This window comes from Salmo trutta, chromosome 13 (assembly GCF_901001165.1).
Source record: "Salmo trutta chromosome 13, fSalTru1.1, whole genome shotgun sequence".
Taxonomy (NCBI): Eukaryota; Metazoa; Chordata; class Actinopteri; order Salmoniformes; family Salmonidae; genus Salmo; species Salmo trutta.
The window spans coordinates 45,559,189-45,571,451 of record NC_042969.1 but is presented as its reverse complement, the minus strand read 5'-3'; the positions used below and the strand labels follow the sequence as shown (position 1 = coordinate 45,571,451).

General features: G+C 40.8%; 1 protein-coding gene across 4 annotated transcripts in view; it reads left to right on the top strand.

Moving 5' to 3' along the window:
• The window catches only part of LOC115205842 (AP-2 complex subunit mu), a 47,969-nt gene that overhangs the window by 20,310 nt on the left and 15,396 nt on the right, over positions 1-12,263 (top strand). For all 4 annotated transcript variants that reach the window (XM_029772210.1, XM_029772208.1, XM_029772209.1 and 1 more), the window contains exons 3-4: positions 8,816-8,993; positions 9,088-9,175. In XM_029772210.1, the coding sequence (XP_029628070.1) occupies positions 8,816-8,993; positions 9,088-9,175 (266 nt within the window). The remainder of the gene's footprint in view (positions 1-8,815; positions 8,994-9,087; positions 9,176-12,263) is intronic.

Below are 12,263 nucleotides of genomic sequence, written 5' to 3'. Positions count from 1 at the left end.
CAAAAATAACCTGAGGATTGATTATAAACATCGTTTGACATGTTTCTACGAACTTTACTGATACTTTTCGGATTTTTCGTCTGTCTGTTGTGACTGCCTTTGAGCCTGTGGATTACTGAACAAAACGCGTGAACAAAACGGAGGTTTTTGGATATAAAGAGGGACTTTATCGAACAAAATGAACGTTTATTGAGTGAATGGGAGTCTTGTGAGCGCAACCATATGAAGATCATCAAAGGTAAGTGATTCATTTTATCACTATGTCTGACTTGTGTAACTCCTCTACTTGGCTGGTAACTGTTTGTAATGATTTGTCTGCTGGGCGCTTTTCTCAGATAATCGAAAGATATGCTTTCGCCGTAAAGCCTTTTTGAAATCTGACACCGTGGTTGGATTAACAAGAAGTTCAGCTTTAAACCGATGTATAACACTTGTATGTTTTATGAATTCTTATAATGAGTATTACTGTTTTTGAATTTGGCGCTCTGCAATTTCACTGGATGTTGGTCAGGTGGGACGGTAAGCGCCCCACACCCCCTTGAGAGGTTAACGTCCCATCCGAAAAGACGGCACCCTATACAGGGAAATGTCCCCAATCACTGCCCTGGGGTATTGGGGTATTTTTTTAGACCACAGGAAAGGGTGCCTCCTACTGGCCCTCCAACACCACTTCCAGCAGCATCTGGTATCCCATCCCATTTATAGCGTGAGGGCAAAGTGCCTGCTCCTCTTAATGATTCATTGCCAGGCTGTGTGGGCTGCATTGTTAGCTCCCCACTCATGCTGCACAAACACTTGAATAATGGAAGATGTAGAAAAGTTAAAACTGTTAATTACTGATGCAAAAAAATGTCCATACAGGCTAGAACACTTTTACAATGCGAGACTATACTGGTAGCTTCCTGCTTTAATTGTAGGCTTACTTTCCTTGCTAGCTTACAGCTGAATTCACTAACCTAGTACATTGTTTGTGATAACGCAAAATATACTGATTTCAAAGCTAAATGTCACCAAAAACTTTATTAATAAACTTTTTCAAAAACTCATTCACTTCTTTGTCTCCCTCACCTTCGTCTCCCTCACCTCCCGTCTGGTTTCCACTAGATTCCATAGCCACATTCTGCCTTGTGAATGACGTCATTACTTTCTTAGAGACAGCGCAAACTTTTATAAAAGAAGAGCCTGCTGCTTCTATGCAAATGTTGATCAGTACAATAAAATAATGTTCTCCTAGCAGTTGCCAATAAAATAAATCCTAAATGGAAGGAAGGGATTGTTTGTCATCTGTAGCCCCATGAAATCGGCTCAAACAAGCTCAATAACTCAATGCATGCACACACTCCTATTGAGTGGCTCAGTTGGTAGAGCATGGTGTTTGCAACGCAAGGGTTGTGGGTTCAATTCCTATGGGGGACCGGTACGGAGAAAAAAAATTTATGAAATGTATGCATTCACGACTGTAAGTCGCTCTGGATAAGAGCGTCTGCTAAATGACTAAAATGTAAAAAATGTTTTACCTGTATTATGAATAAACCTAGGCAACATCTTGATTTACCCAGTTTATCAGTAGATGCATGAAATAAATTACCATTGTTATTTGTAGTTAGATTGGTAAAAACAAAATCAAATTGATTGTATAATTGATTAATGTATGATAGTAATATATAAACAAAATAGTAATAGAAGCTTAGGCCTAGCCCCAGAAAGATAGAGATATGCCGGCAGCATGCTACGACACCGACAGGCATTTCTTTATCCTTGTCAGACTGTCTACTGCGTCTGCTTTACAGATATAGGTGTACAGACGGAGGCTAATTCGTTCATTTTATATCCAAATATTTTTTTTATAAAGATAAGCATTATATTGTTAGATTATAGGAGTAACTCTGGTAGGCCTGAAAGGGTCTTCCTCACCTCAAGTTCAACTATCTGAGTCAGTTGGAGCGCCGGGGCGCACTGCCTTCATATCATAGGCTTGCAGTAGGGCTATAGCCTAATAATAGCCACACCACACACATCCGTCACAAAAGTTTAAAACTTTATTAGAGTAATATCAAAAATAAGTCAAGTCCATTGTTTATAGGGACAATACAAGCAGACTATTATATTGCAGCAAACACAACATTACATATGGAACTTAATTTGGAGAAGAAAAAAGATTGGCAAAACAGAATGGTTTAAAACAGGTTATACACTGAGTACCTAACATTAGGATCACCTTCCTAATATTGCGTTCCACCTGCTTTTGCCCTCAGAACAGCTTCAATTCATCAGGGCATGGACCCTACAAGGTGTTGAAATCATTCTACAGGGTTGCTGGCCCATGTTGACTCCAATGCTTTCCACAGTTGTGTCAAGTTGGCTGGATGTCAAATCAAATCAAATGTATTTATATAGCCCTTCTTACATCAGCTGATATCTCAAAGTGCTGTACAGAAACCCAGCCTAAAACCCCAAACAGAAAGCAATGCAGGTGTAGAAGCATGGTGGCTAGGAAAAACTCCCTAGAAAGGCCAACCCAGACAGGAAGACCACGTCAATGACTCAACCCACTCAAGTGACGCACCCCTCCTAGGGACGGCATGGAAGAACAACAATAAGCCAGTGACTCAGCCCCTGTAATAGGATTAGAGGCAGAGAATCCCAGTGGAGAGAGGGGAACCGGCCAGGCAGAGACAGCAAGGGCGGTTCGTTGCTCCAGAGCCTTTCCGTTCACCTTCACACTCTTGGGCCAGACTACACTCAATCATAGGACCCACTGAAGAGATGAGTCTTCAGTAAAAATGGAGCTCTATAGGAGAAAGCCCTGCCTCCAGCTGTTTGCTTAGAAATTCTAGGGACAATTAGGAGGCCTGCGTCTTGTGACCGTAGCGTACGTGTAGGTATGTACGGCAGGACCAAATCGGAAAGATTAGGTAGGAGCAAGCCCATGTAATGCTTTGTAGGTTAGCAGTAAAACCTTGAAATCAGCCCTTGTAGGGAGGCTAGCACTGGAGTAATATGATCACATTTTTTGGTTCCTGTCAGGATTCTAGCAGCCGTATTTAGCACTAACTGAAGTTTATTTAGTGCTTTATCCGGGTAGCCGGAAAGTAGAGCATTGCAGTAGTCCAACCTAGAAGTAACAAAAACATGGATTAATTTTTCTGCGTCATTTTTGGACAGAAAGTTTCTGATTTTTGCAATGTTACGTAGATGGAAAAAAGCTGCCCTTAAAACAGTCTTGATATGTTCTTCAAACGAGAGATCAGGGTCCAGAGTAATGCCGAGGTCCTTCACAGTTTTATTTGAGACGACTGTACAACCATCAAGATTAATTGTCAGATTTAACAGAAGATCTCTTTGTTTCTTGGGACCTAGAACAAGCATCTCTGTTTTGTCCGAGTTTAAAAGTAGAAAGTTTGCAGCCATCCACTTCCTTTTATCTGAAACACAGGCTTCTAGCCAGGGCAATTTTGGGGCTTCACCATGTTTCATTGAAATGTACAGCTGTGTGTCATCCGCATAGCAGTGAAATTTAACATTATGTTTTCGAATGACATCCCCAAGAGGTAAAATATATAGTGAAAACAATAGTGGTCCTAAAACGGAACCTTGAGGAACACTGAAATTTACAGTTGATGTGTCAGAGGACAAACCATTCACAGAGACAAACTGATATCTTTCCGACAGATAAGATCTAAACCAGGCCAGAACTTGTCCGTGTAGACCAATTTGGGTTTCCAATCTCTCCAAAAGAATGTGGTGATCGATGGTATCAAAAGCAGCACTAAGATCTAGGAGCACGAGGACAGATGCAGAGCCTCGGTCTGACATCATTAAAAGGTAATTTACCACCTTCACAAGTGCAGTCTCAGTGCTATGATGGGGTCTAAAACCAGACTGAAGCGTTTCGTATACATTGTTTGTCTTCAGGAAGGCAGTGAGTTGCTGTGCAACAGCTTTTTCTAAAATGTTTGAGAGGAATGGAAGATTCGATATAGGCAGATAGTTTTTTATATTTTCTGGGTCAAGGTTTGGCTTTTTCAAGAGAGGCTTTATTACTGGATAGAGAGCCGTTTATTATGTTCAACATAGGAGGGCCAAGCACAGAAAGCAGCTCTTTCAGTAGTTTAGTTGGAATAGGGTCCAGTATGCAGCTTGAAGGTTTAGAGGCCATGATTATTTTCATCATTGTGTCAAGAGATATAGTACTAAAACACTTTAGTGCCTCCCTTGATCCTAGGTCCTGGCAGAGTTGTGCAGACTCAGGACAACAGAGCTTTGGAGGAATACGCAGATTTAAAGAGGAGTCCGTAATTTGCTTTCTAATGATCATGATCTTTTCCTCAAAGAAGTTCATGAATTTATTACTGCTGAAGTGAAAGCCATCCTCTCTTGGGGAATGCTGCTTTTTAGTTAGCTTTGCGACAGTATCAAAAATAAATGTAGGATTGTTCTTATTTTCCTCAATTAAGTTGGAAAAATAGGATGATCGAGCAGCAGTGAGGGCTCTTCAATACTGCATGGTACTGTCTTTCCAAGCTAGTCGGAAGACTTCCAGTTTGGTGTGGCGCCATTTCCGTTCCAATTTTCTGGAAGCTTGCTTCAGAGCTCGTGTATTTTCTGTATACCAGGGAGCTAGTTTCCTATGACAAATGTTTTTAGTTTTTAGGGGTGCAACTGCATCTAGGGTATTGTGCAAAGTTAAATTGCGTTCCTCAGTTAGGTGGTTAACTGATTTTTGTCCTCTGATGTCCTTGGGTAGGCAGAGGGAGTCTGGAAGGGCATCAACGAATCTTTGGGTTGTCTGAGAATTTATAGCATGACTTTTGATGCTCCTTGGTTGGGGTCTGAGCAGATTATTTGTTGCGATTGCAAACATAATAAAATGGTGGTCCAATACTCCAGGATTATGAGGAAAAACATTAAGATCCACAACATTTATTCCACGGGACAAAACTAGGTCCAGAGTATGACTGTGGCAGTGAGTAGGTCCAGAGACATGTTGGACAAAACCCACTGAGTCGATGATGGCTCCGAAAGCCTTTTGGAGTGGGTCTGTGGACTTTTCCATGTGAATATTAAAGTCACCAAAAATGTGAATATTATCTGCTGTGACTACAATGTCCGATAGGAATTCAGGGAACTCAGTGAGGAACGCTGTATATGGCCCAGAAGGCCTGTAAACAGTAGCTATAAAAAGTGATTGAGTAGGCTGCATAGATTTCATGACTAGAAGCTCAAAAGACGAAAACGTCGTTGTTGTTTTTTTTTGTAAATTGAAATTTGCTATCGTAAATGTTAGCAACACCTCCGCCTTTACGGGATGCACGGGGGATATGGTCACTAGTGTAACCAGGAGGTGAGGCCTCATTTAACACAGTAAATTCATGAGGCTTAAGCCATGTTTCAGTCAGGCCAATCACATCAAGATTATGATGAGAGCTCATTGACTATAACTGCCTTTTGAAGTGAGGGATCTAACATTAAGTAGCCCTATTTGAGATGTGAGGTATCACGATCTCTTTCAATAATGGCAGTAATGGAGGAGGTCTTTATTCTAGTGAGATTGCTAAGGCGAACACCGCCATGTTTAGTTTTGCCCAACCTAGGTCGAGGCACAGACACGGTCTCAATGGGGATTGCTGAGCTGACTACACTGACTGTGCTAGTGGCAGACTCCACTAAGCTGGCAGGCTGGCTAACAGCCTGCTGCCTGGCCTGCACCCTATTTCATTGTGGAGCTAGAGGAGTTAGAGCCCTGTCTATGTTCGTAGATAAGATGAGAGCACCCCTCCAGCTAGGATGGAGTCCGTCACTTCTCAACAGGCCAGGCTTGGTCCTGTTTGTGGGTGAGTCCCAGAAAGAGGGCCAATTATCTATAAATTCTATCTTTTGGGAGGGGCAGAAAACAGTTTTCAACCAGCGATTGAGTTGTGAGACTGCTGTAGAACTCATCACTCCCCCTAACTGGGAGGGGGCCAGAGACAATTACTCGATGCCGACACATCTTTCTAGCTGATTTACACGCTGAAGCTATGTTGCGCTTGGTGACCTCTGACTGTTTCATCCTAACATCGTTGGTGCCGACGTGGATATCTATCTCTATACTCTCTACACTCGGCAGTTTTAGAACTTCAAGTCTGAATGGTATTAATGAAGCCTATGGATAGAGTAGAATATGATAACTTTATTGTGCCAAGGATGCAAGTCCTATATACATGTACTGTAGTTATTACCATGCATGAGATTCCCACATTGTAGCCTGTACATTGAATATATTCAATGATAATGTACTCTTCCTTGGCAAATAAAGGTGCGGTTCAGGTATGAATCTCTGTGAGACATTCTTTTTCAGTCGTATCCAATACCAGGTGTATCAAACTCCATTATTTGAATGATGCTGTGTCAGCATGTATGTATTACAATTTAACACTTCAACAGTGTTTACCACTCCTGCTCCTGGGACATCAATGATTACACATTGTAACTATACAATAGACTAGAAACATGATTTAAGTAAAGGCTGATTTGTAATTCATATGTTCATAAAAACAGTACACTACACTTCCTATGCATATCTAACTCCCTTCATCTGCATTAATCTGAGGACACAGGATAGATGTAGTATTTCAATGAGATACTTAATTTCAACCAGTGGAGAATGTGAAAGCTTTGAAAGTTCATTATTCAGGTGTTATAAATACATAAAACATGCATTATAAATATTCTAATTGTAATATTATAAATACAAGTTCAGTCTGTACTTCAATGCACATATGGTGTGCATTATAAAAAAGAAGAAAGAAGAGAGAAAAGGAAAGCGGTAAAACAGTGGAGCAGGGAAGACAGCATATGATTAATGATTTACAGTGCTACCCTAATATTCAGGTCATCACAATTACATTGTGTCTCTAGCGGTGTCTCCTAACCAGTCTTGGGCTCCCAGACGGCCCGAAGGTCATCTTAACCTCCCTGGGCAAGGTGGGACGCTAGTCAACAGCCAGTGGAATCGCGTGGCGCAAAATACAAATGCCTCATAAATGCTATAACTTCAATTTCTCAAACATATGACTATTTTACACCATTTTAAAGACAAGACTCTCGTTAATCTAACCACACAGCCATTTTCAAAGCAAGCATATATGTCACAAAAACCAAAACCACAGCTAAATGCAGCACTAACCTTTGATGATCTTCATCAGATGACACTCCTAGGACATTATGTTATACAATACATGCATGTTTTGTTCAATCAAGTTCATATTTATATAAAAGAAACTGCTTTTTACATTAGCATGTGATGTTCAGAACTAGCATACCCACCGCAAACTTCCGGTGAATTTACTTAATTACTCACGATTAACGTTCACAAAATACATAATTATTTTAAGAATTATAGATACAGAACTCCTTTATGCAATCGCGGTGTCAGATTTTAAAATAGCTTTTCGGCGAAAGCACATTTTGATATATACTGAGTAGATAGCCCGGCCATCACGGCTAGCTAATTTGTCTCCCACCAAGTTTGGCCCTCACCAAACTTAGATTTACTATAAGAAAAATTGGATTACCTTTGCTGTTCTTTGTCAGAATGCACTCCCAGGACTTCTACATCAACAACAAATGTTGTTTTGGTTCGAAATAATCCATAGTTATATCCAAATACCTCCGTTTTGTTCGTGCGTTCAGGTCACAATCCGAAGGGTGTCGTGCGAGTGCATTTCGTGACAAAAAAATTCAAAATATTCCATTACCGTACTTAGAAGCATGTCAAACGCTGTTTAAAATAAATTTTTATGGTATTTTTCTCGTAATAATATTCCAACTGGGCGACGTTGATAATAGTCCAACCGGGCGACGTTGTATTCATTCAAAGAGAGAAAGAAAAATATGGAGAATTCACATGAACGTGCATCTCCAATGTCACTGTTCTCAGCCTGACCACTCACAAACAGAGCTCCTGTACTTAGCCCACAGACTGCAGACACCCCATTACACTTTCTGGCGCCTTCTGAGAGCCAATGGATGCCTTAGAAAATGTCACGTTACAGCAGAGATGCTGTATATTCGATAGAGATGCCGCAGAAGGAGAACAAATTGTCAGACAGGGCACTTCCTGTATGGAATCTTCTCAGGTTTTGGCCTGCCATATGAGTTCTGTTATACTCACAGACACCATTCAAACAGTTTTAGAAACTTTAGAATGTTTTCTATCCAAATCTACTAATTATATGCATATTCTCGTTTCTGGGCAAGAGTAGTAACCAGTTTAAATCGGGTACGTTTTTTATCCGGCCGTGCAAATACTGCCCCCTAGCCCCAACAGGTTAACCAAGTTTATTCATCCCAAAGGATCGAACAGCTGAACAGACAAAGACATTCACACAAGCACTGATATTTAACCCTTTCTCCTATGCTGAGTCTCCTCCTACACATCTGAACAGCCAATGCATCCATGTTGCTAGACAGAACCTTAGTGATATCTGTTCTTCCTCACCTCATCTGACCTCTGCCCCAAACGGCTCACTCTTCCCCAACTCACGGCTGTCATGGTGACTGGTACCAGACTTTCTCTTCTCCCAGATGTTCCCTCCCATATGATCCCTGATGGCTAGCAATAACATATCCTGACATCATGTAAACGTTATACATTACCCTCTCTCCCTCAGTGACATGAATAAGTATATTTCATATTCTCAGAACCCAACACTGGCTAATGGAAACACTGGTGTGCTTGCACCCGCCCTTCGTGTATCTCTCCTTAACCCTCTGCCCTGATTCCCATTTTCTAACGACCCCCTCCTTTTCTTTTCTGTGTTTGTGTATCCAGGCGCAATGCGGTGGATGCGTTCCGCGTGAACGTGATCCATGCACGGCAGCAGGTGCGCTCACCGGTCACCAACATCGCTCGCACCAGCTTCTTCCACGTCAAGCGCTCCAACATCTGGCTGGCGGCGGTCACCAAGCAGAATGTTAATGCCGCCATGGTGTTCGAGTTCCTCTACAAGGTATATTTATTGGTGTTGTATGTATTGGCTGGCGCAATAGAATGTTCTTCCTTGGGAATCAATAAAGAACTATCTTATTTTATCTCATCTTAAGATGTGCGACGTCATGACAGCCTACTTCGGCAAGATCAGCGAGGAGAACATCAAGAACAACTTTGTGTTAATCTACGAGCTGCTGGACGGTAAAGGAAGCCTTTTCTTTTCTTTTGCCACTCTTTTAGGATATCGTCTGGAAAGAGTCGTCTTGAAAGAGCACAGCTGATGTGTCAATCATCTAATGTTGCTGGTGTGTGTGTGTGTGTGTGTGTGTGTGTGTGTTAGGGATGGGCATTTGAATTGATTGCAGTATTCAAATAATATTTTTAAAAATGTGGATATCCTGATAATTTAAATGCATGTTTTAAATATGATATATATATTTTCTTACTTCAATGGGGGCGCTACTCAGGAAAGAGCCGGTGCACTCTGCTTGTTGTTTTTAGCAGAATGGTGGGGGAGGGGCGGGAGAGGACCAGGGGCCAGTGTGTGAGATGGAGGAAGTGAGAGAAAGTAGCCAAACCAGCTTGCGCGAGTTAGACACGTATTGCAGCTATAGGTTATCTATCATCTCATCTGGTAGTGTCTTGTCTTGACAGCATCAAATCCATTGCATTGGCTACACTAGCCAGCTAGCTAGCTAGGCTAATTGAGGCTATTTTACTGCGCTCCTCGTCCTTGTCTACAACAACAGCCTTACCTGTTGGTTGATCATTGTAGCCTGCTCCTTATCATTTAGCCAACTTAATTCCGTAATTGTAATTTCATTTTGAATTGATTTAGAAATCTACCACTTTACTTGCGACACATGGAGCCTCTGAATGTAGTGCTGCTTTGATTGCCCGACAATAACAAGTTACAAAGTGTGTAGGCTAACGGTATGTCTTTTTTATAGGGTGCACTCATAAAAAGTGTAATAGAAATAATTTTGACAAATATTTCGATTGTCATGGTCTGTCCTTATATGTAGCAATTAGAGCTGCCCCCGACATAAAAAAGATATGTTCTTTCGATCAATCAATTGATCAACATTTTTAATTGTGGATTTTTCCATATTGATACATCCTATGCGTTTTAATCAAATCGACTATATTCACTGAGCTTGTCTTGTGCTTTAAGCACACAGTTTGATTAAATAATTAAGACACACAAATGACTAGAGTGAGTCCGACCAGCAATTGATTTGATTGAGCTGGGCCAGGCTCAGACTTTATGATGTAAAAAAAAAAAGTAACTGTCTCGAGCATCCGTTGTCAATTTATCAAATCAGTTATTGTTTTCTTGCGCAAACCGTGAGCAACACCTGTCAAACGCAGACATTTCTCTCAAAACACAGGAATGTCGATTCGCATGAGACTAGTATTATCAGAGGACATTGGCGTTCATCAACAAACAGTAGGTTATTCTGGCTGGAATTGTTACTCTCCTGACATGTAAAAATGACTGACATGGCAGATTCAGATGGAACAAAAATTACAGATGAGGTGTTTTGTGCTTATGCAAATAACTACATTACCCGACCTCCCCCAGTTAAAACTAATCCTGTCCAAGTAGGGCATAATTGAGCCTGACCTATAGCCAGGGCCGGTCTTTGCCGTTATGCCACCATAGCCAAGACCAAAAAATGCCGCCTCCCGCAAAACAAAAATAGTCCCAGTAAGCAAAATGACGTTGAAAAGACATATTAAATACCTATTATCCAGACGGGGAAGTTAGATTTTTTTTCTGAAAGAAAGATAAAACGGTGTTTTCTGTTTCCTGTTTAAAATATATATTTAACAGGACGCTGAAAAACACGTTTTTTCCGCACGTTGATATCAGGTTCATTTTCGGTTCTGAATGAAAGTTGAAAATACTTATTTTCCTGATGTTGAAAATATGTATTTTACAGATGTTTGAAAATATGTTTTTTCCAGATGTTGAAATCAGGCTCATTTTTGGTTTTGAATGAAAGTTGAAAATAAGTATTTTATAGGCGTCTATTATGTTTTGACCAAATCAAGGCAGGTCTGGACCAAAAATCTATGTCTATGTACGTTGAAATCAAGGCCGGTCTGGACCGCACCAAATCTGAACCAAACATAGACGTCTATGATTGGTTCAGATTTGGTCCCTACCAGACCAAAAACCAATGTCAGTGGATGTGGAAATTGAGGCCAGTCCAGAACTGCACCAAAAAAAGGGCGTGGGTCCGTGCTTACTGAGATGTAGTCTACAGTGTTGCCTGAAATGTAATTTTGTGAATGCCCATTTCTGTGGTAAGCCAACCATTTGTAAAACACCAAAAAACAACATCCAAACAGGACCAAAAAAGAAGTCTGTTCCTGCTTACTAGGTTGTAGCCTACCATGTCGGCCCACTATGGAATTTTATGAATGCCCATCCATGTGGTATTTGTAAAACAGGCCACTGTGTTTGCTTTATTTGTCCTGATTCCTGTGACTAATCAATTTGGCTATTTTTCTCTGAATATCAGCTACCCAACTTTATCAGGAGTTATTGTGAGCCTATTTGCAATGTGTTTACACAGCGGGAAATGCAGAAGTATTTTCCTTTTAGCTATGATCAGCTCCATGGTGGTTATACAAGGCTGCTATATTAAACCTACCAATGATAGTGACATTACCTACAGCTCCATGGTGGTTATACAAGGCTGCTATACTAAGGTCTACTAAATATTAGTACATTATCTACAGCTCCATGGTGGTTATGCAAGGCTGCTATACTAAGGTCTACTAAATATTAGTACATTATCTACAGCTCCATGGTGGTTATGCAAGGCTGCTATACTAAGGTCTACTAAATATTAGTACATTATCTACAGCTCCATGGTGGTTATGCAAGGCTGCTATACTAAGGTCTACTAAATATTAGTACATTATCTACAGCTCCATGGTGGTTATGCAAGGCTGCTATATTAAGCCTACCAATGATAGTGACATTACCTACAGCTCCATGGTGGTTATACAAGGCTGCTATACTAAGGTCTACTAAATATTAGTACATTATCTACAGCTCCATGGTGGTTATGCAAGGCTGCTATATTAAGCCTACCAATGATAGTGACATTACCTACAGCTCCATGGTGGTTATACAAGGCTGCTATACTAAGGTCTACTAATGATAATGACATTACCTACAGCTCCATGGTGGTTATATAAGGCTGCTATACTAAGGTCTACTATTGATAATGGCATTACCTACAGCTCCATGGTGGTTATATAAGGCTGCTAT